Raw genomic sequence first — 24,196 nt, 5'->3', positions numbered from 1 at the left:
GGTAGTGATGAGGAGGGTAGGGAATGAGAGGCTGGAGGGTTGGGTGTGTTGTCCATGTAGACGCTCAGGCCTTAGGGAGACAGAAAGCCTATAAGCTGATAGCCACAGGCTTTGACAAATGAGGGGGCGTGACCAGGACCTACAGCCACACACTGCCCACATGCACTGCCGCACGCCCACACACACCCACAGTCACACTTGCACACACACGCCCACAGCCCTCCCAGACACTCTCACATGCACTCACCCTCACACACACCCCAGACAGCAGATGGGGCGCTCGGGTAATTGGTTAAACCTGTTCCGATGTCTGGCTCCGCATTGGCAGCGCCTGTCTGACAGGAAAGCTGGCTGGGCCTGCTCCGCGAAGCCGGCTGGCCTCCGTGCCCCTCCCCCTGCACGGCTGCCCTGGAGCAGGGGCTCTGGGAGAGGCCTGTGGGCCCAGCCTGGCTCCCTCCTGGCCAGAACAGTTCATGAGGTGGGGGTTCCGTGTGTCCCATGGGCAGCAATCACAGCACCCGTGAGGAGGAGTTGGTGTAAACCAAGTGCAGAGATGCTAAGAGCACGAGCCATGCTGCTGCGGAGGCTGGAGGGACTAATCCTGGAAGTTCTGAGGACAAGAGGATGTGTAAAGATCATTCCCTGAGCGTGAGGCACAGGGTGTAGGCCGCGAGCCTTCAGAGCAGCTCCCCTGTGCGCCCTCTTCTTCAGCCGCATGCAACTTAGCGTTCTCACAGGTGCTCATCACACCTCAGCCATCCGACTTTGCAGGGCCTGGGAGGCCAGCCCGGCTGAGGGGCTATAACCCATCAGGTTGTCACAGAGAGGGCCTGGTCCAGCAGCTCCTGTCCACCTGTCCTCACCCCTGCAGGCCCTGATCTCCAGGGGCAGGAGCAGTTGGGGGAGGGAAGGGAGCATCATTCTTGGGCTGCTTCTCCCCTTCCCAGCTGCATCTGTGTCTCTTCGAGAGAGACTTTGGTTTGTTCCCTGGAGAGGGCCCAAAAACTCCCAAATTAGCAAACCTGGCAAGCCCGCAGCTCAGAAAATAGTTCATCCTGATTCCATGTTTTTCAGGCTCACAGAAGCCTTTATTAATGAAGTCACAACACCAATATTTACCGTCTGCAGGGAGAGGCACAACATGGGGGATGGATGGCAGTGCAGCGGGACTCCAACCCCGCCCCGCCCCCTGCAGGCCTGGCCTAGGAAGATTGGCAGGTTTCCTTGGGTCCTTTCCAGCTCTTTATCTGGATGACAGGGGGTGCTCTGCTGTGATCTCCCTATACCCCTCCCCCACCAAGTGAGAGAGAATCTTGAGAGGAAGGCTCACGAATGCCTCTGACCCCCACTAATGCCAAAAGGATGCCTCCTCTTCTCACCCTCACCCAACCTGTGCGCATATGCTCCCCAGAGGTCATCCCACCTGCTTGACAGTGAAAGAGTCTACCCAAGGTTTAACTTGGACTTCTCTAGAATGCAAGGGATGTGTTTTCCTGGTTGGGGCGGGGGGGGGGCGGGGGGTAAGGGACATTAGGATGGGACAAAGCCCTTTGGTTTCTAGCACTGACTGTTCCCACGTGATATGCCGATACTCCCAGCAGAAGGACCTTCTGTGTTTGGATCCCTGCATGTGCCCCAGGCAACAAGGCTGGGCCTCTGACCTCTTTCCAATGACTTCAGCATTGATCAAGCCCCCCCAGGACATTTCAGTCACAAGAACAGCGTAAGTAAAGAAAGGCACAGTGCAGGCAGAACCCGTGGCTCACTGAGGGACAGGGATGACATGGATGAGACTGAAGCAGAGGGCACCAGGAGCGAGGTAGGAGAGGCCGAGGGTGGGAAGAAGTGAGGGCAGAGTGGGGGACTCAGGAAGGGGGAGACACGGTCCTATTTGGGCTTGAGGACGCCCCTAGCCCCAGTACGGAGGTCCTGCTTTGGAGTCGGCCTTATCCTTGACATCTCCACAAAGCTCACTATGCCCACCCCTCCTCCCCTCCCAACCCACCAGGAGCCATGCACCCTGTTTCCCAAGGTGGAAGATACCTTGGCCACTTGCCAAAGTGGGCGATCCTGCAGGAGAACAGGCGAGGAGATGAATTCTCTGGGAATGCGTTGGGTTTGAGGTGCTGAGGGGCATGGAGCCGCACACGGCTGGTGGCGGGCTGGTTGGGTCTGCCGCTCAGCAGAGGCCGGAGGTCAGCTGAAGGTGTAAACCAGGGAGCCAAAGAGAAGTCCTGGCATTGGAATCGAAGCCCCAAGCCGAGGGCTCAATGAGGAGGACTGACCCTGGGGTGGACAGAGGCGATGAGGCGTGGCCCAGACTGGGGAGGACTCGGGGAGGCGGAGGAGGAGGTGTCAGGGGTACTGGAGTGAAGGTGGGGGGGAGTCATGGGTGCATGGCCAGAAGATTGGGGTGCAGGTGAAGCCAGATGGGAAGCAGTTGAGTTTGGCCACAAGAGGGTGGCGGTAACTTGTTGGTGACTGTTGTCAGCATCAGCAGAGGGTTGGGGGGCACTTGGGAGGGAAGAAGTAGAGACAGGTCTGGATGGCGTAGGGGAAAGGCTATTAGGAATACGGGTTTTGCTTTTTTTTTTTTTTTTAAAGATTTTATTGGGGAGGGGGAACAGGATTTTATTGGGGGACAGTGTGTATTTCCAAGCCATTTTTTTTTCCAAGTCAAGTTGTTGTCTTTTCGATCTTAGTTGTGGAGGGTGCCATTCAGCTTCAAGTTGTTGTCCTTTCAGTCTTAGTTGTGGAGGGCGCAGCTCAGCTCCAGGTCCAGTTGCCGTTGCTAGTTGCAGGGGGCACAGCCCACCATCCCCTGGTCGGAGTCGAAACCGGCAACCTTGTGGTTGAGAGGACGTGCTCTAACCAACTGAGCCATCTGGGAGGCAGCTCAGCTCAAGGTGCCGTGTTCAATCTTAGTTGCAGGAGGCGGAGCCCACCATTCCCTTGCGGGACTCGAGGAATTGAACCTCGAGGAATTGAACTGGCAACCTTGTGGTTGAGAGCCCACTGGCCCATGTGGGACTCGAACCAGCAGCCTTTGGAGTTAGGAGCACGGAGCTCTAACCGCCTGAGCCACCGGGCTGGCCCCGGGTTTTGCTTTTTGAGGATGAAGGAAACGTTGGTGTGTAACAAGCAGGAAATACAAGTGGACAAATTGAAGCCAGGGGAACTAAAGAGGTTGGTGTGCCCTGCCTTGGAGCTCCTTCCCAGGCTGGGAGGCCCTGAGTCCTTGGGCACCGGTGGCAGGCTCAGCCTCAAGCCCAGTCTCTGAAGCTATAAACTGCACAAGGGGTCTTCTGGGGACAAGTGAGCAACTGGGTGGGGCCAGGACTTGGGGCTGGGACTGGCAGCCTCTGGGAAGTGTGCCCTCTCCACCCAGCCCCCAATACGCCCCTTCATTTTCTGGTTTCTCCTCAACTGGAAAAGCTACCAGTCTCGTAAGCATGGGGAATACACATGCCCTCTCTCTCCCCTGACCCACCTGGGCCTGATTCTCATTGCTCAATAAGTTTGGAAAGACCTGAGCATATAGGCTCCCTCATATACAGGGTGGTCTTTCCCTAAGTCTCACCTCAGTTTCTCTTGTGACATTGTTGTGACATTGGAGCTAGAAACCAGGTGAACCACCGACAAAGCAGGGATGTTAATAAAATGAGTCTCCAAGGCCCCACCCCAGGCTTTCAGGCCCTGAACTAGCCTGCTCTGCCAGTCCCCACTGGCCCCCAGAGCCAGAATCCACCACCCCAGGCCCACGGGCTCTGGAGTTGGTGCTAGATGCCCATGTCATTAAGAGAGAGACTTTTATTGTTCCCATAGGGAAGGGAAACACAGGGGATCACTAAGAACTACAGCAGGTGCCTGGAAAATAAATTAAAACAGAAATACATCAAAACAAAAAGAAGATAAGAGAAATGGAGAGTGGCTGGGAGGCAGCAGTGGCCAGCGGCCTGCCCAGGCAGGCAGGCAGTTTCTCCGAGGAGAAGGTCGAGCAGTCCCAGGCCTCAGCCAGCCCATTTCTTGTCCCTCTGTCGGTGGTGGCCCCAGGCTCCAAGCCCTATGGGGCTGTGACTTGATGCCACCCCACAGCCCAGACAGGGAGCGGCCAGAGTCCAGCTGAGCCCAGCCCAGGGGCCTGGACAGCAGTGAGCAGCACTCTGCCCTCATGGGTTCATGGCTGCCCACCCTAGTCATTGGAGGTGACATCGATGTCCTCCCCATTGGCCTGTTTGGTGGCAATACGCCACCGATTGATGTGGTGGGAGCCCTTCTTCTTCTGCTCAGACTCGGGCCCTTCCTCTTCCAACTTCTGCCGCTTGTACTTTGTCCTCCGGTTCTGGAACCACACCTTCACCTGGGCCAGGGAGGGAGGGGCACAGGTGAGAAACACCCAGGAGCCCCCCCGAGCAGCCAACAGGGCCTCAGCACTCAGGCTGAGCTGGGAGCCCGATGGGGAAACTGAGGCCAGAGTCCTCTCTGGCCAGCTGCGACCTGGTGGTTCTAGAGGCCTGTTGGGCCGGGAGAGGACACAGTGGGCCAGAGGGGGGTGGTTTTCCTGTCCCTCTCAACAGAGGGAAGGGAGGGGTCAGGGAGCTGCCAAGCATCCTGGAGCCAGGCAGACCTGGGTCTCTACCAGTTTCTAGAGAAGAGATAATAATCACTCCTTCACAGGGTCGATGGGAACAGTAAATGAAAGAACATCTGAAAAGTCATCACATGCTCCGTCTGTCAGCTCCTCCTGACCATGCATTTCTGTATTTGGCCTTGCAGAGCCAGGCCAGACCATCCTGAGTCACTGGGAGGGGCCTGAGTGCTGATCCTCTGCTAAGTTCCTGTCCCTCTCTGGGCTTATGTCCATCGGCTATAGGAGAAATACTTTCTAGGTCCCTTGCAGCTCCAGGGCACCTCCTGGGCTTTTGCTCCAGAGGGTCCCTGGAGGAGGTGATGCAGAGTGGGCAAGGTTACAAGATGTGGATGGTTTCCTGGAAATGACAGCACATATAAAAGCAAGTAGTGCCAAACTGCAGCTGGGGCAATCCATGGTGCCCGTGTGGGTGGTGGGTGGTGAGTCGTAAGTGGTGTGTGTGGAATGATCCTGAGCACCTTGGTTTTGGCAATGGCCCTGACTGCTGAGGGGAGAGCCTTTAACCCCAGGCAGAGCTGAGGGCAGTCCTCAGGAGGATTACCCAGTCCAACCCCTGCTCCCTGAGAATGAGTAAAAGGCACAGGCCTCAGCCAAAAGCCAAGCAGCGGCCGCCAAAAGCAGGCCTGGCCTCTGGATCCAGGGAGCAGTTTCCTAGCCAGGACTCCCGACCCTGACAATTCCAAGACACTCCCCTCTGTCCCTTCCTTGGAGCTCACCCAACCAGGGCTCTCCCAACTGGCCCCCGCCCCAAGGTGTCCATAGCACAGCCTACCCTGCCTCCTGGATTTTAGAGCACCAGGCTGGGGATAGGAACAGACGGTGCTCAGTGCTATGCAGAGCAGACAGCAGGGACAGGAGATGAGCGGCCTGGCCTTGGGGGATGGAATGAGGAGAAGGTCTCCTTCCCTCATTTTCAGGTCAAGGTTCAAACCTGTCACCTACATGTCTCACCTCAGGTAGATGGGAAGGATGGCAGATGCTCTAGGTGCAGGGCTTCTGGATTCCCACCTTTCCTTGGGAACAGGGCTGGTTGGGCCCTGGGTGGTTCTCAGCATAACCATTTGGCAGCCAGCCTGGCCCCTGCCTCCCCCCCACCCCACCCCACCCCCGCCCTGGAGCCTGCTGTGACTGTGCCATCCAGTAGGCGGGTAAGCTCACCCTGCCTCCTGTGCAAGGCAGTGCGTGAGTCAGGTCTGCATGCTGGGCTGGGGCGGCATTCCTGAGAACCCAAGGGGCTGGCTGAGGGCTAGGCAGGCCAGCCTGGTGATGGCGAGATCCAGGGCAGCCCTGAGCAGTACCGGGGACAGGACAGATGGATCCCTCTGCACTTTCTCACTCACACACACTCCCAAGTCTCCTTCCAGGAAGGAGACTTACCTATGATGGGACAGACCCAGCCTGCTATCCTTGCCCAGCATCATGGGCCCATAGAAAAAAAGCTTCAATGGTGGAGCTTCAGACACAGGAGCAGCTTCCGGACACATCCCAATGAAAGTGATTTCATGATTTCTCTATGAAAACAACCAGGGTCAAGGAAGGCTGTCAAGCTGTCTAGAGACAGGGCTATAAACCCTCTCCCTAGGCGGCCTGGCCATCTTCCAGAGAACAGCCTTGGGCCGCGTGTCCAGATGCTGTTTACAAAGACTGTAATAACAGGGGGATGCTTAGGACTTAGTAATATCAGTGAAAACGGCAGGATGCACAGTTTGGGCACAGTGTGATCACACCATGGAAAAACAAAATCTATGCATGGGGGGAAAAGACTGGAAGGAAATGTAACTAAAGTATGGCTGACTTTTATTCTTCTTTCCACTTTTCTGAATTTTCTTTAATGCATGACTGATAACAATTCCTAGTTATGTTTTACTTGGGAAAGAAAGGGAACTGGGCTCTGAGTGTAGTGCGTGGTAAGAGTGAAACCCCATGACCTCTCCAATCCAGCCAGGCAATTCTGGGGTGAACCCAGAGCCCCTTCCTTAGAGAACAGAGGTCACGCAGTGTGGCGCCCAGCTCTGTGGGAGGCTGCCTTAGGAGACTGTACTTTTTCTGCACCTATGTCCCCACCCCACACCCCCATACACCTCTCTCTAAGCCTCAAAAGTTCAGTTGGGATGTTGGTGTTGGTGAGAGGAACCACCCCATCTCTGACCTCTTGGGGTTTGGGGAGTCGTTCCTCATGGTCTCCCAAGTCCCTGCCTCACAGAACGTCTCTGTTTTTCAGATAAACAGACCCTTCCAAGATTCTCCGCTTTGGCCTAAGTGACCCCACCTGAAATTTACTTAGCCTTCAAAACCCTGCTCTGAAGTTCTGTCACTGGACCTGCCCCATTGCCTGTCTGTACTTCCTTAGTCCTTTTCTCTGTCCCAGTAACAGTGAGCCCAGCAGTGCGCTAATGTATTTGCTGGAACCTGTCTCTTCACAGGATTATGGGAACCTGGAGAACCAAAGTGATGAGTGAGTCTGTTTTGGAGTCCCAGCGGACACATGCCAGGTCTGTTCAGCCAGTTGTTCAGAAGTGAGGTAGCCCAGCCCTATGCTCTGGGCCAGACCCGGAAAACAGGAGAACATCAATGGCAGAAGGATTGAGGCCTAATCAACAAAAGGATTTGGGTAGTGCTAATTGCCAAAGAGATGTGATCCTTCTTTGGCTTAGTTCTGTGGATGGTCAATTCTTAATTTTCCATGTTGTAGCCTGGATTAAACACTTATAGAGGGAAGCTGGGGAAGGGAGACTCATTGTTGAGGGGACAAGGGTCAGTCTGAGTCCGGCAGGATGAAGAAGGTGAAACTGCTGCAGATGAATGAATGAATGAAGACATCAGTGCATTTGCAGATAGATCAAAGTATGCATTAATGAATGACCACACACGCATGTATTAATGCACGAGCGAATGGACAGATGAACTAACAAGCAAACTACAGCTCCAACCCATATTTCAGGTCTTACTTTTGAATAACCTACTGTTTGAATGACCCAGGCCCGGATCCCTTGTTTTCTACTACTCCCCAACCTTAGCCCATCCCAAATGGAAGTGTCTGTGGCTCTCAGCCCCTGCATACTTTCGCGTGAATACATACCTGTGCTCTCCTCAAGAAGTTCAAATACCCCTGTGAAGGGGTATTTGAGTCTTGTCACTTTAATACAAGAAGTTCCTCCTTATGTCTTACTGTTATCTCTTCTGCTTTGGTTTAGGCCTGTGTCCTCCTAGTCTGTCATCCTCAGACACAGAGAAAGTCCTCAGACTAGACAGAGGCTTGGAGACATCAATCAAGCCACCCCTCAGTCTCCTCTAACCCCTCCCCGCCCTCTCCCCTGGGGATCCATTTCCTATCATTTGATCATGTGATCTGCTCCTACTCTCAGGGTGAAGCCCAATGTCATGCTAAGCTGAACTCTCATCCCCCCAACCTGAGGTCACCTCTGACCCCCCATTAATCATAACCCTAAGCCTTCCTGTCTCCTCTCTCAGACCATCCTGGATGCTTGCCCTCACTTTCAGGTGAATCTCATAGGATTTACGTGCCTCCTCAGGACCATAGCCTCAGAGAACCACCTAGTCTTTCTTATCTCCCCTGCCCCCTTCTGCCGCCCACTGGACCTAGAACTTCAAGTGCCAGAGTTCTTGGAGAAGAGACAAGACTTAGAGGAGGGACAAGTCCATTTGAAAACATACAGTGAGCTAGTAACAAAGGTCCCTTGACCTTCCTCTAAAATTTACGTCACTTGGCTATCCCCCTCTCATACATCCCCCAAAAGGCAGAGCATTCCAGAGCAGGAAGGGACCCAAGGAAGTCTACTTATCATGCCCCTGGGGGAAAAAAATCCATAGACAGGTGACCACACACTCCTGTCTCCTAAGACCTCCCTCCATGCTCTCTGGCTCCAAGATAGTGGCCAAACTTTAGAGGTCCTGCTTCCTATTAATTTTCCCACCTCAAACCTTCCCCTTCCTTCCCACCAACGTAGAATCCTATGTGTTGTCCACGCCTTCTGGGCCTGAGGTTTCCTGGGAGGCTTTACCCATGCAGGTCTCCCCTGACCTCTGTCAGCCCACACCTGTGACTTCAAGGGAACTCCAGTCGCTCACCCTGTGCCTATCCCACAAGTGTGCACACTTTGCATTTAGGTCCTACCACTAAATGAGGAATCTCCAAGGCCAAGGACCACATTTCTGTTCCCTTTCCCCTCACAGCTCAGCTAAACTCAAAGCCAGGGAAGGTCAAGAAACGCCTGCTGAACTGTTCATAGCAAGGGAGGCAGCTGGAAACACCGACCAATTAGTCTGGCTGGAGCAACCAATGTTTTCTCTCCTAAAACTAACATGTTCCCGTCATGCACAAGCACAGAGGCATGCGAGCTGCACTCCATGCTATATGATGACTTGCCAGCATCTGATGTGTCATATGATATCATCTGACCTTTGGGCATCAATCACACTAAGCCTATATGTGCCCCACATTGTGGGCACAACGTTACACCCATTTAACACACTCATTCTCTCACTCGCATTCATGGATCTGACCTGACTCAGGCCTGGGTCTGCCCCACCAGCTGCCAGGACCAAGCTTAGATGGGCATCATCCAGGTCAGAATCCAGGCCTCCACCACAGTGGTGAGGAGCAACTGATTAGAGCCAGAAGGGAGAAGAGCCCTCACCTGGGGCCACTCTCTCCTCCTCCTGGGTGGACCCATAGGCATCCCAGCACAAATCCCCTACTCCCCACGTATAACCCTGCCCCAACAAAGAAGCTCAGGGTACCCACCTCCCGAATCTCCATACTAAAGCTTTGGGTGTACAGAGACTCCTGAGCTCTGGATGAAGACCCACACACTGATTTATTTAACCCTCCCTGAAACTTTATCCATGGATAAAACTAGGTCAACAATATAGATGAAATTGCAAGGGAAAAGTGAAAAACAGAGGGACAAGAAGGGAGCAGTGACAGCAGAGAGCAAGGGAAATGACTGATAAAGTTAGCATATGGGTATGTGTACAATCAAATGAAGTCTGCCCATTCACTCAAAACGTGTACGGAGCATCCGCTCCTTGCTGGTCACTGAGCTGGGCCCCTGAGTACAAGCGAGAAATAGGAAAGCTCAGCTTCTGTCCCCAGAGCTGAAATGCTCAGGCCTGTTGTTCATCAGAAAAACCCAGACAGTTATTTTAAAAACTTTTCTGGGTCCCATCCTGGAACTCCTAAGAGAATCTCCTGATCGGGGCCCAGGAATCAGTATTTTAGATTTCTTTGCGAGATAGATGACAGCCTGTCTATAGCCTGACATGTGGACCTGACAGATAATTAAACAACAGCAAAGTCCTGTGCATATTACGATATGTGGGAGATAGACTGTGAGCTCTGAGAACTTGGAAGAAGGATTATATAGAAACACAGAGAAGTGCAATATAGATGAGCCAGAAACTCAGGGCTGGAAGGGGACCTAGACTTCATTCCATCTTCCAGATTCAGCAACTGAGGCCCAGAAAGAAGATAAAGCCAGAGATGAGGGACAACCAATAGAGACCTAGGACTATGTGTCACTTGCTAAGTGGATCTATAGAGATGGAAGTGTGAGATGGGTTGTGGATACACAGAAGATAAAACAGATGATAAAGAGATAACAAACAGTTGGGTAAATAGGAGTTATTGTTAGGAAGAAGATTATAATTAATAGAAGATAGGGAATCTAAATTAACCAGTTTGGGGGAGGCAGTTTAATGAGAGAAGACAGAGTACAAGGCTAGATATAAACAGCTTATCTGTGAGGGTCAAATAAGAGAGCTCTGAGAGACAAATATAGATATTAACAGTAGAAATAGATGGCAGGGGGCTGATGGGAATGACTGATGCTTGACAAGTAGCTGACAGCTGGAAATGACAGGTAAGCCTGCCTGGAAAATACTGAAAGATGGATAAGTAATTACTTAATGATATAACCCAGGTCCAAACGATCAGTTATGACAGGGACAGAAAGACAGCTCTGATGATAAAGGAGCCTGGACATACTAGAAAGACACCGGATTAAGAGTCAGGAAGCCCAAGTTTGAATCTTATTATAACACTAACTTGATATATTACTTTAAATAAGGGAAAGGGGAGGACGGGGGATGACAATTAATATCACTTGAATTTATAGTAGGTGCCTTTAATCCTTAAACAACCTATTTTTCTGAATGAGAAAACCAGAGCTCCGAGAGGTTGAGTAACTTGCCCAGGTTACACAGCCAGTTAGCAGGGAGGCAGATACTGAAATCGCATCTGCCTGCCTGGGGAGCTCTGCCCAGTCTCTCCATCTCAGAGTCCTCACCTGGAAAGACAGGTCTCTACAAGGAGGTTTCTTAGGCTCAAACCTCCCGTAGTTCTATTATTATTTTTTGTTCCATATGCTAAAACCAGGCCATCCATACAGATGGAACAAGATTAGACATGAGTTTCGATAGTGAAATTGGATACCCTATATTATTCTATCTGGTTTTGTTTTAAATATAAGTTTGAAACATCTTATAATAAAAGTGAAAGAAATAATTGTTATGTTTACTAACTGGCATTGTTAGAAGCAAATAATAAGCAGCTAGATTCGATTTGAAAGAAAGTTAATTAAAAATGCTCTCAATGCACTAAAAAGTCGAAAGTTTAGAAACAATGACATTATTTCAACAAGTATTAATCGGTGGGTGGTGGGATTATAAACCGTTTTGTTTTCTTACACTTCTGCAATTAAAATTAAACAACTGTTACTTTTTTAATGAAGTTAACTAAACACCATCCTTAAATTGACACCTTGTTTTAGACAACAATTTTAAAATGCTGTTTGCTAGGAGGAAAAGGGGGGAATTCTTTTATTAACGTGTTTTTAAAAAGCAAAACAAAACATGTCTTTCTTTAAAATATTTTTTTAAAATTAACTCCGTTGTTTGTAAGCTGTATCTCTGTAGTTAGAACAGCCGAGGTAGTAAATCTGAAAAAAACACGGGTCCTGCATCAGAGACGGGAGTAATGCACTGATTAAACGGGGCGTCAAACCGATAGGACGACAGTAGATACCAAAATGCGACGCGAGGACCCGCGGGTGAGGTCCGCCGGCCGCAGGGATCTGGCGACGCAGTGAGGGTTTAAATCCCCTACTAAGCTCCCTTCCTATCCTCATTGTTTCCCCTCTCGCCCCAAGGCCCGCTACTTGTCCTGGCCCGGGACGAGGGTGGAGAGTGGTGGAGGGTAGAGGCTAGGCAAACAGGAAAGGGGAGAGGATGGTGAAATGCCGGCGGGGAGGGAACTGTTAGGCCAGCGTGCAGACCTCTCTCATTTGCAAATCCGGGAGATGTTAGGGACCCAAGGGAGTAAGGTCTTCTGAGGCCCAACCAGACACTGAAATCAGCCCCCAGGGCAGCAGCTAGCCCCTCCGGCACGCCGTACTCCCTGTGAGCGTAGGCGTTGCCTCCAGGCAGCATTAATTTAAGGCAAAGCCTGTACTTACAATAACCCTCAACCTGCTGCCCTGTCACTTCCATCTAGTTCTTTCAAAATTTTTCTTAATCATCAACTACAAAAACACTACGTGATAATTGTAATTTCACCCAGGTCAAATCTCTCCAACACCATTGGAGTTTATTCTCTCCCCAACTCAACAGCCCTTCAGGTGATTGAAAACAGCCCCCCCCCCCCCAAGTACCCAGAATCTATTTTTCCACCACATCCAGGCCTCTCAGATGGCCGCGCATTTCCAGAGCCATTTCCACGGTTTCCAGAGCCTTGCCGGCCGGACTGTGCGGAGATCAGGCCCGCCCTCCGACTCCAAGCAGGGCCACTGCTCCCTGGCTTATCCCCTCTGCTGCTGCTGCTGTTTCTAGCCTGAGAACACGTGGGCTCTCTCCCCACACAGCACCTGCTGCTAGCGCAGTCGAGGCCTCCACCAACTCTGCCCATGAACTGCAGCAAAGCCAGTGCGGGGAAGGCCTGGGCATCCCGAGAAACCGTGAGAGCCCCGGAAGAGAGGCGGGAGAAGGGGGGCAGTAATCACAGGGCCGGGATGGCTCCAGTGTCCACTGGTGCGGCCCGAGAGTGACAGAGGGCCCACCACTTCCTGATAACCTGGCACCTCCCTACAGGTTTCGGGAGCGGACTCGGGATAAGATTTAGTTCCCACTTCTGTTGGGTCCTTGGGGCTTGATTTAAAAAGTCCTGCAGCCTCTGCGAGGCTAACCACCGTCGGAGGTCCGGGTGTCTAAAGTCAGTCTTGGCTTTGCCGGAGCGCTGCCGATGTGGCTTTCGGAGCTGGGCGGGAGAAGGGCTCGGGGAAGCCTGGGGGAGGACTCGGGCCGTTCCGGCACCCGCCCGCCCCCACCTCCATCGGGGCTCCGGGCCAGCGCCGGCCGCGGGCTGGCGGGGTGATTATTACCTGCGTCTCCGAGAGGCTGAGGCTGCCGGCCAGCTGCTTCCGCTCGGCGCCCACCACGTAGTGGTTCTTCTCGAAGGCGCGCTCCAGTCGAAGCAGCTGCGAGGGCGAGAAGGCCGTGCGGATCCGCTTGGGCTTGCGTGCGAAGGGGCCATGAAGCAGCAGCCCGTCCTGGGGCACGTCGCTCGCTGCGGCGGCGCCGCCGACAGCAACACACGCAGGTACAGACAGAGAGAAGGGGCGCCGTGAGTCGCAGCCCGGGGCCTTCCCGTCAGCTCGCACTCGTCCTCGAGAGCTCCGCTATCCTCTCCAATCCTCGACACACACCCCGCCTCTGTCTCCTCTTTCCCTTTTGCTGCCCCTTCCTTCAGGCCACTCTCCTTCCCAACACCTCCCACAATCCCAGAGCTACCCGGTCCGGGGACGCACGGAATAGCAGCGCTTCTGTTGGGCCAGGTGGTGGGCCCGGGCCTGATGAGGCGCAGACCCGCCCAGATCCACAGTACCTGGAGCAACCCAAGAGGCCAAGGCGTGGGAAAAGTCCCTTATCTCTCTTTGTCCGCTTGGGCCGTCATATCTCCCTCAAAGTGGACCGACCAAGAGTAAAGAAGGGGCTGAGCGCCAGAAAGGTGATAAGGGGAACTGCGAAGTTGTTAGGCATCCCGCATGCAAACACAGATTCAGAAACTAAAGGATACCCAAGGAACCTCTCCCCTTATACCTGCTTAAACCAGCTTTGCAGCAAAATGCTCAGGCTGCTAGCCCTTTGAAAATTCCTACCAACAGGCCCAGGTGCTTACCTTCCAAGTGGTAAAAATAGGACAGTGGCTAGGTCAACTGCCAGGTAGTACCTGTAGGTCTAAGGTCAGGTTCTTCTTCTGCCCTTCCCTACCTCTCTCCCCCTTCCCCTTGGGTAAAACCCTCTCCCCACAGGAAACTCTCAGTGGTCTCGTGGCAAAAGACTTTGCTTCATCCCTGAATAGTCCCATGCTAAAGAAACATGTTTATAAATATCTAGATATCATCTTTCTGTCTAATAGATTGGTTCTTGCATGGGCATGTGTAAATATATGCTCCAGCTTCCCTACTGTCTTTCTCCCATCTACCACCATACAGGATTCTCAAAGAGCGTGACTGTCCTTTGGCAAATGTTGGCCATCAAGGGGAGTCAGCTCCTACATGCAGGAGGAGGGGCTGTCATTGGGCTAGACCAGGCTGGGGTGGCGAGGTCAGGAACTACAAAAGCCAAACAAGCTTCCACCCACAGCCCCAGTCTCAATGAACCCCCCACCATGCCCTCACACAATCCCTGGCATGGTCACCCTGCTAACAGACTGGAAGCAGCCACTGACATCACCTGTGGATTCCCGTGCACTGGCACATACGCATAACAGTCCTCCTAACCCACCAACAATGCAGAGCCCTAGATGGAATATTTTGACAGTTAGCTGTTGAGATTGACGGATCCAGTTAATTCCCTCTGAAATGGCCACTGGTTTGACTCAATGTGACCTGTTGTTTTGTTCTTAAGACAATTGTTTGGATCATTCAGTTGAGATCGCCCATCTCTGGAAATATCCCTGTTAAGTGAAGCCGGGCACAGAACTGAGATGCTGTTGCTAAAACTCTCCAGGTTCATGTCCCTCTGCTGGTGGAAACTGCCTGACGTTACTTTCTCCAAATCCCTGGGCTTTGGACACTGACACAGGAAAGCTTTATTGCTGGGGTTTTCTGTAGAACAGGGTTGCCTAGGAATGAGGGGCTAGTGTCTGGGGGTGGAGGGAGACCAAGTCCCTTGACCCTGAGAAGTCACCAACTTCCAGGCACCTATCCATTTTAAGTGACTGGATCTGTGCTGCTACAAAAGAGAGTGGGGTCACATCATAGGAAATGGAGGGGGGAACACCCTGCCCATTGGGCCCTTCAAGATGGGGTCAGGCCAAGGGCCATAGGCCTGTCTAAAGGAAGAGAAGTTTAACGTGTGGCAGTGGAGGGGACAGATGATCAGGGCGGTGGTCTGGCAGTGAGAGTGAAGAGGGAGAGAAAGGAGGATCCAGGTAGGAATGAGAAGGATTCAAGTCTTGAGTACGGGCCAGTATGATAGGCCAGGAAAAGGTGGGAGAGGTGGGTGGGAAGCAGACACTTCTTGTTGATGGTAAAACAAATTGGTTCAAAAACAATATCCTTCTGAGCCCAGGTGAAATCTCAATGGTGGTTTCCTCTGGAAAATGAGCTGGAGAGAGAGAAAGCCTAGCTCATGCCGGTACTCACAGGATTTGGCTCTAGCAGCTCGATTGGCTCAGGCTGGTCAGAAGTGACAAATGAGGTGAGGTGGCAGTGGAGAGTCCCATAGGTGTGAGAGAATGGGATGCAGAGGTGTGAAGGGCAGTGCGGGCTGAGGAAGCAGGACTGCAGTCTACCTCAGTGTGTGTCACTTGATGGCTGTTTCACAATTCGGTGCTTTGTGTCGGTCACTTGTGTGGTGGAATTCTCTGTGTTTGTCTTTATAAACTGAAAGTAGAGGATGGAAGCAACAAAGTTCTCTCTTATTCTGACATACACATATTTCTTTGCCTCCAATCTGGGTAATTTGGGGGAAAGCGAGATTGTTTGGGGTCTGCCTTATTGAGGGAATGACCCCAGTTCCTTGTTATGTCCTGTCAGGGGACACAGCGTGTGTCTACAGTCTGTGTCCATATACATATGCAGAAACATAGGGATCCTTTCGACCCAACCGCAAAGAAGGGGGGGGGGCAGGAAAATTATTCAAGATGCTGATAAGTGGTGACAGATTTAATTTCAAAAGAAGCAGGGCTTTTCCCTGTAAGAAGGGGGATGTTTAGTACAAAACTAACCGTCTGGAGAAACTGATCAATAGCTACATGTTTCTGCAAGTACAGGGTGGTGGCTTAGGTGCTACGTGCAAGGACCCCTCTCACTCTGACCTATGGGGAGGAGGCCTTGCCATCTCTAATGGGGATTCAGTTTCCCTTAACTGGACCATAAAGGCAGAACAGGCTTGGGGCTGGGGTGCAATGTGGCCTGTTTTGACCCACTAATTCTGGGCTGTGAGAGAGGGCTGTCAGTTTCAGACAAGGACAGGTGGGAAAGTAGAAAGGGGCTGGCTTAGCCTTCCCTGGAGCGAGAAACTGAACCCCACCCCACCTCATTTTCCTACAGCCTCTCTCTGCGGGCCACTTCAAGGCAATGCCTGGGAACTAGCAATAGAGACTCCCAGGAACGAAGCAGCTGGAGGTGGGAGCTCAGGATCCGGAGGGCCTGGGGCTCAAGCTGTGCAGTCCCTTCCACAGCAGCCGCGGCGGGCCCGGGGCTCTGGGACGGATGGCAGGGCGGAGGGGCCTGGGGCTACGAGAGGGAGAGGCCGGCCAGGCAGCGGAGATAACCTCATTCCCCCTCCTCCTGCCGGAACAAAGACGCCCTTTGAAGCACCGGCCCATTACCGTCGCCAGTCCCACAGGGCCAGGTCTCCCACGGCCCCCTCCTGACGCGGCTCCTTGGTTTGGAAAGTTCCCAAAGTCCGGGAAATAGCATGGAAGGGCAGCCAACACCTCGTCTCCACCAGCACCTCCCCTCCACGCTTCGAAAGCGGATCCCTCCTCTCCCGGCTTCGGGGTCCTGAAAGCTGGTCCCGATCATGCCGCGCTGGCCCTTCCTCTTCTACCGCCTTGCTTAGCGGAGAAGCCGCTTCCCTGTTCGCCGGGACCACGCTGCAGCCGGAGAGCGCAGCGCACGGAGTGCAGACATGTTCCTTTTCGTTCGTGTAGGGTTTCCGTTTCTTGTGTTAAAACGGGGCTGAAAAGAGCATCGCAGAGACCCGGTTCTCTAGAAAACACGGCGCCGGAGGGCCTGGGCCGGCTCAGCTCGCAGCCCCGGGTCCCCGGTGGGTCCGCAGGGCGCTCGGTTGCAGAGACGCGCACGGGTCTACAGTGACGCTGACCGGCCCCGAAGCCAAAATGTCTCAGGGTTCAAAAAGTCCTTCAGCGCCCAAGGGATTTCCGAGTTCAAAAACGCGGCCACACTTGGCTCCATCTCCTCGTCCAGACATGGTTCTTGAGAGAAAAATCCAACGGTTTTTCAACTCGACAACGTGCCCGCCGGGACTGATGGCTCAGGGAGCGGAGGCAATTTCCGAAAGGGTTTTGTGGGGGATTTATCTGGGCTCGCCAGGCCAGGGATGCTCAGAGCCCGAGCGGGATCTCTCGCGAGGTGCTTGGGCCCTCCACCCTGAGCCCTCGCGGGCGAGCCCAGAGGTGGGAAAGGCGGCTCGGAGGGTATGGGGGAGCTGGTCGGAAGCCGAGGGCGCCATGGGAGAGGCCTTCTCCGGCTGAGCAGAGACCACAGGGCTTAAGACCAACTCTGCCCTCTCCTACGAGTCGCTGTCCCTCCACCAGCTCCTAACCTCTGGTACCTCCGCCGCCCTGGCCTGAAGGTTCTCAAACAGCCGCGACTCTCAAATCGGTCTCAAGGCACTGCATTTCGAGACCCAGGCCGGGATCCCAGCCCGTGGAGGATCGACGCGGTTTGCTCAATTTTGAAGAAAACTAAATTTTATCAGTAAACATTGATTTTAATTGACAGATTTCTTGCCCAAAGCTCCTGACACCGGAGGCATTTTTTTCCCCCGGATGATTTGGGCAAATCTTTGAAATTCTCAGGGGAGACAAGTCTGCCCACAAAAATTCTTGTTCAAATAATTACATTCTCTTGTTTTGTGGGGTTTGTTGAATCAGTGTCTACTAGCCAGATGCGACTGAGAAAGTAGTCCGACAAATCCGGACCAGAGAAAGCGGCTTTCTGTGAAACAAGCAGCTATAACTAAAGCTTCAAGAGATCATTTTTTCTCCTATTATCTAGATAATTGTACCAAACATCTCATTTACTTTGACTGTGTAAAGCCGGTTTACCGTCAGATTCGCTCCTGGAGCCCAAGCTCTAGCCACGTCGTTTCCATTTGTTTCACTAACAGTCGGGTTACCTAGCTCTGAGTCGTGGAACCGCACAAGGCTGAGACGTCCGGTCTACACTAACAAAATAAGGCCGGAAACTAAGGCAATTACTGCACAAATTAAGGCTACTCTTTAAAAACAAGAAAGAAAAACAAACTCCAACCAATTCAAGGAAGAAAACCAACTCCAACAAATGCAACTATCTTTCCTTCGGGAAAGTCAGATAATTCAACTGTGTGTGTGTGTGTGTGTGTGTGTGTGTGTGTGTGTGTAAGGGCAGTCGAGGATCTTCATTAGCAAACCCGTTGCCCAGTGCAGACGAGGGGGCTCAGACCGCCTACGACCTTAGAAGCTTTCTGCCCCGGTCCCTTGCCCGGGAGGACTGCCTTCGGTCCTACAGAAGCCGGGTGGGCTCTCAAAGTCAGCAAGCGGCGGAGGAAGCTGGTTTGCGACGGCAAACCTTCCTCACCCTGCGTCCGAGAGGCGCTTGTGATTTGGGGAAGTCGGGCCGAGGTTGCTGAGAAACATCCCAAGACAGCTGAGCAATCCACACTGAACATTAATTAACTCGCCAGTTTGCTCTGCCCGCTGCCTCTTCTTCGCACAGACCCAGGGGTGGACTTTCCCTTGCCGGGACGTGCCAGCGAGTGCAGATCCCTGGGAGCTGGTTGTGGACATACGAGCGAAGTATGATGCCAGGCCCAGCACCGGCGAAGGGAGGGCGGCGGGCGCTGCGCTTTCTGGGCTGGGACTGGCTCAGCAGAGAGATTAAGACTGGCCAGCGGGAGCACCGGGAGAGGCTCCAAGGATGCGTCGCGACCCGCATCATTCCTGGGAAGGCCGGAAGGTCCCAACCCGGCTCTCTGGGAGGCAACTCAACGCGACAGAAGCGCGATGGATTTGGCACGGCTCCTCCCAGCTTGGGAATGGCCTCTGCGGACCCGCAGCCTCCTCGAAACAACTTCCGAACAGCCCTGCGAGCCCCCGAGCCTCCCCGGCTTCACTGCAGCGCGGGCGCGGGCCGGCCGCGTAGGCGGGCAAGTGTGGGCACTCACCCTGGAAGCGGTGGCCGAAGAAGCGGTTCCGCAGGACCCAGGGGTAGAAGTGCAGGGGGTCCCGGTGCTGGGCGCCGAAGAAGGAGTGCGGGGGCTGCAGCGGGGAGGCGCCCAGCTGGTGCGCGGGGTGCACGGTCAACGCCGGGTGGTTCATGGCCTCGGGGAACACGAGCTCCGGCCCACCGTACAGCGAACGGCCGGCGCCCGCGGCGGCGGCGGCGGCGGCGGCGGCGGGGAAACCGCTCACGAAGGCCGCCTCGGCAGCGCCGGGATGAGGGTAATTTAGCGCCGTGGGTCGGAGCGGCTCCTCCGAGGCGGCCGCCGCCAGGGGATGGGAGCCCGCGCCCCCGCCGCCAGTGTCCCCGCCGGTGCCGCCGTCCTTGGCCACCAAAGACTCGATGGTAAAGCCGCGTTTGGCTGTGGGCTGGAACATGGTCGCGGGCGCCAGAGCCGAGAGAGGCAACCGGGCTCTGGGGAGGGCTCCGCGTCCTGGCGCCGCCACCGTGCGGGGTGTGCACCCAGCCAGGCACATGCACACACACCAGCACCCCTCACCTCCCCCGCCCGCCCGCCCGCGCTCAGCCCCTGCGGGCGAGCCAGGCGCGGAGAGGCAAGGGGCGTGCGAGCCAGCGAGCGCTGACTCTGGTTCCGGCGCGCTGCTAGGCGCGCGGGCCTCTGCGGCCAAGCAGGCAGCTCCCGGCGCGGGCACTGGCGCGGGCTCGGTGCGATGCTGTGAGCTGCCTCTGCGGCCTGAGGGCTGAACACGGACCCCTCCCTCCGGAGTCCAGCCACGACCGACCCCCGCCCCCGGTTCTCCCAGCACTACCCAGCCGGGCCTCGGCCGCAGCGCAGCAAGGCGCGAATTAGCGGGCACCTGCCCTGCGCTCGCCCATTGGCCACTGCTCACCTGCCCAAGGTGGGGGGCGGGGTGGGGAGGGGCGAGGGGCGGGGGGGGGGTACCGGGGCGGAGGAGTGGGGTGGGGAGGAGGGAACCTGCAGTCGGAGGCAAAAACCGGACTGGAGTCTCTACCGGGCGATCTAGGCGTCCTCCTCCCCCAGCCCTCGCCGCTGGCTTCTCCTCGCGTCTCCGCCCTTTAGCTGAGTCTGGCAGCCGCTGCAACCGTCTCAACACGCGCTGGAGCTGGAGAAGGCGTCCAAGGGGCCGGGGGCTTGGGAGAAACTCCAACCCCACTCCCCGTTGTGTAACTCAGTTGAACCCTCTCCATTTTGTCCCGGGATGTCGTTTCAGTTCTCAGACAACTTGGAAACGAGTGGAGGGTGGGTGTTTCGGGTCCAACAAATAGGTTCTCCCAAAAAACCATCTCCCCACTCCCCTGGCCTGCGGGACCCTCCCGCTCACCCACCATCTGTCTCCTGGTCCTCGACCTTGTTCGTGAAGTTTTGCCTTTTCTGGGTGTCATGAGGGACAGCTCCAGAAAGGGGACACTCAGTTCTTTTCACAAGGAACCGTGCTGGAGACAGCGCGAGAGGAGCCGCCGGAGCAGTCGCCCTGCAGCCCTCAAGCCGCAGTTCGCTGGGTCCAGAAGCACTCCCTTGGCCCAGCTACAGCCACCGCAGCCGGCTCGCACCGGGACGGCTGGCCTCAGCGCTCAGGGCAATCTGCTTTCCTTGCCTTCTCTGGTCGCGGGGCTTAGGTGCAGGCGGGCTGGTCCAGGCCAGGGACTCGGGGACACTGTCTTAAATTGGAGCTGGCCGAGCAGTCGACCCCATCCCCAAGAAAACACACCGGCCATCCCAGGAACGCAGCGGTCACATGGCCTCCCTTAACCCCCCCCCCTTCCACCCGCGACTGCGATGTAGTGGACAGCTCTGCTCCAGCCAGTTTCCATTTCGTGCAATAATTCCCCGAGGGATGAGAGGGTGGTTGGGAAGGAGAATCGATACTCTGCAAACTTTTTCACCCGGGCCTTCCAGGCCGCAGGAAACACCATGCCGAGGCCTAGGAGGGCGCTGGGCGGTGGTGGGGAGGCTGGGACCAGAACCCTGCCAGCCCAGTGCGAGGTGGGGACCGCAGCGCGTTTCTCTTCCTCGCCACTGCCGGGGTCAATCAGAGCCGCCCCGCCGCCGCTCGGGTGCGCAGATCCGTGCTGAGCTTCCCGGCGCCGGGAGGCCTGGGGGTCCGCGGGCCGCGTGAGTCTGAAGGGACTCCAGGCCGGGTCTTGGCAGTGGCCCTCCTGAGCGCCTGAAGCCCTGCTTCGCGAGAGCGCTCCGGGCGCCCTCTTCGCCACAAAGCGGGTTAAAGTCTATTTTCCACTCCACTGCTCTGAAAAGCCCCCGCGTGCGGACGCCGTTCCGGCCCCCTTGGGCGAGGAGGGGGAGGTGAGGCCACCGCACCCAGCAGCCCTTCGCGTCCTGGGAAACCCAGGGTTGAGCACCGCGGAGGCCTCTCTAGAAACGCCTGCGGAAGAGCTGAGGAATCTGTGCGAGTCTCTTTTCCTGGCCTCTCCGGATCTCCGTCTCTCTCTGCTGGTCTCGCCCTCTCTCACATTTTTGTCTCAGGCTTTCTATTTCTCCCCTCTCCTGCCTCTCTGCTCCCCTACCCCAACTTTTCTTCTATTTCTTCTTCCTTCTCCTCTGCCCCATCCTTAATCCTGGAATAGGGGAAGTTCCACAAAGTGGGGATGAGGACTCACCAGGACATATCACTAAGAGGGTGAGGGTGTGGAGCTGGGAAGAGGCACAGACGAGGAGAATTTCGTTCTATATGGAAAGAAATGACAGGGGAGAAAAGTCCCCGCAGGGACGTGGGTGCAGTTGGATAGGTACAGACCAAGTGCTGGGGGCAGCGAAGGAGACGGAACAAGTTGAATGCGGCCCCAGGGCCTTTTGCCCCTAGCCGGAGAGAGGAACCCCACCTGTCCAGCGCAGGCCCTCACTTCCCTCCCCTACGCGAGGATGAGCATTGACCTCGAATTCGCTAAACTGGGCAAATAGAGGAGCTGGAAATATACCAGGCTGTTCCTAGACTTGAATCTACACTGACCACATCTACTTTCATTCGTTCGGCTATGGACACACATGGTCGTATTTAATTCGATAGACTTTCAAAATAACACCTTGCCTTGTTGTGGTGCTTTCCAGATACTTGGACATTCAGCTGTCTGTCATTAACCCCATTTTACAGATGAAGAAATACACTGCACAGAACCAATGACTGGTCGGGTCTTAGCCTGGCTCAGGTTCCACCCCCACCCCCACCCTCTGCAGCCCACTCTTCCAAGACCGGGCGTTCACAGGGTTAGGGAGGGGGTACTAGGGTGCGCTGGGTGGTGGGAGTTCTACCGTCATACTACCTCTCTTTATGCCCCATTCTCACACTTTCCTCTCCTGTAATTTCCTAATTTCCCTCCCTTTGCAGATATTTATCCTTTACCCACTTTCCTCTATTTCTGCTTTTTAAAGGGCCTCTTCCTCTGTTGTCGCTTCCCCTGCAGTAGGTTGAGAGGAACTTGTCACCCTCTGAGGGTCTCTAAACCTACCACTGTGTTCTGGATACAGCATCAATAACCCTCACCTGGCCCCAGTCTCTTCCTGTGCCATCTCCCCTGCCCAGTGTCTGCCAAACTCATACCTCTGCCTCTACCACCCTCCTCCTCACAGCTGATCGTGTGCACAAATGCTTTCTCTCCTCACCAGCAGACAGCCACCTACCCTAACCAAAACTTGCTGCCCCCTCCCCCACCTCTGTTCCCCAACCCTTCCTCTCCACCTTTCCTGTCCTCCCTCCTGGGCTGTTGAGTTCTGCTGGTGACCAGAGTCTGGTCATGCCTTCCTCCTGCTGGAGTGCCCTACCATCCCACACGTCTGCGGGCTGCTTACCTTTCACTTCACACCTGCTCTCCTCTCACACCCCTGGATCACCCTCCTGGCTCTGGCCCCTCATCAACTTTCCTTTCTCCATCTCTGGAATACCCTGGGCTCAAATCCTGACTCTTCTATTTGCTAATGGTGAGACCTGGGACCAGTAGTCTTGCCTCAGTTTACACATCTGTGAAATGGCAAGCATTATATAGAAGCTGTGAAAATTAAGTGAAGTGAGTATGTGGTACACAGAATTAATGCCTGACTCCAGACAGGCACTTGGTAAGTGTTACTGTCTCTGCCTTTTGCCCACGCGAGAAACTTGGGAATTGTCCTCAAATCCTCACTCTCATCCTCTGTATCCAACCACAGTCACTGGGTCTTGTAGTCAAGTACTTCTCAAGTCTAATGCCCTCCCTTTTTGCTTCTTTGCTGGCTGCTAGCTAACTTCATTCTTCACAACTCAGTTCAACTCCTCTCTGGAAGCCCCTTCCACCACCACCTCTCACCACTCTGTCATAGCATTCACCTACAGGATGGAGTTGTCTGTGTCTGCATCTGGTCTGTCTCCCTCACCAGGCTCTGATGCCCCCCAAATCCCCCAAGCTGGGAAGCTGTGGTGTATATCATGACCCAGCCATCCCCCCCATACTTTCCATCTCCCTCTTTTCTCTTCAGCCTAAGTTCATATTCTTGTCTCCCTACTCTACAAAAAGTCTCCTCTCCTCATGTTTCCCTCACTCTTGTTAACTTTTCTTCTTCACCACCAAACTTCTTGAATAAGTTTTAATCTCTCTCCGACTCCCTCATTGAGTCAATAAGACTACAAGGTGGCTTCCACCCTGTCACATTAGGAAAATAGCTTGTAAAAGCTCTGAAACTTTTAGTATAATGTTATTACAACAGCAACCTGTGCTGATGGAGGCAATAATAAACACAGTTTTATGGAGTTATTGCAATATTGAATGAATTGTAATACCCACACAATGGCGTAGAACATTGCCTAGCACATAGTAAGTACTTGATAAATGTTAGCTATTATTTTATAGAACCCTGCTGTCCAATATGGAAGCCATGTGACTATGGGTGCTTGAAATGTGGATGGCCTGAACTGAGATATATTGTAAATGTTAAATGCATACCAGATATGGAGGGCCAAGTGTTAAAACATGTAAAATATCATTAATATTTTCCATGTTGATTACATGTTATAATGATAATATTTGGGATATATTGGGGTTAAATAAAATACATTATTAAGCTTATGTTTATCTGTTTCTTTTCACTTTTTCAATGTGACTACTAAAT

At 54.0% G+C, this 24,196-nt stretch overlaps 1 protein-coding gene across 2 annotated transcripts; it reads right to left on the bottom strand.

The window, feature by feature from the left end:
* Positions 1-2,578: 2,578 nt before the first annotated feature.
* Positions 2,579-19,991, bottom strand: EMX1 (empty spiracles homeobox 1). Of its 2 annotated transcripts, none has more exons than XM_019712875.2 (3): positions 19,067-19,981; positions 13,048-13,232; positions 2,579-4,360 (listed from the first exon to the last, which is right to left on the bottom strand). In XM_019712875.2, exons 1-3 carry the CDS (start codon positions 19,596-19,598, stop codon positions 4,193-4,195), a joined length of 885 nt encoding a protein of 294 aa, XP_019568434.2. In that variant the 5' UTR covers positions 19,599-19,981; the 3' UTR covers positions 2,579-4,192. The 2 variants fall into 2 exon arrangements, with proteins under 2 accessions (XP_019568434.2, XP_019568436.2); XM_019712877.2 differs by lacking the exon at positions 2,579-4,360 and adding an exon at positions 9,655-11,610 and having other exon boundaries at positions 19,067-19,991.
* Positions 19,992-24,196: the final 4,205 nt, after the last annotated feature.

This window comes from Rhinolophus sinicus, linkage group LG05 (assembly GCF_036562045.2).
Source record: "Rhinolophus sinicus isolate RSC01 linkage group LG05, ASM3656204v1, whole genome shotgun sequence".
In the NCBI taxonomy this organism is placed as follows: Eukaryota; Metazoa; Chordata; class Mammalia; order Chiroptera; family Rhinolophidae; genus Rhinolophus; species Rhinolophus sinicus.
This window is presented reverse-complemented; position numbering and strand designations above follow the sequence as displayed.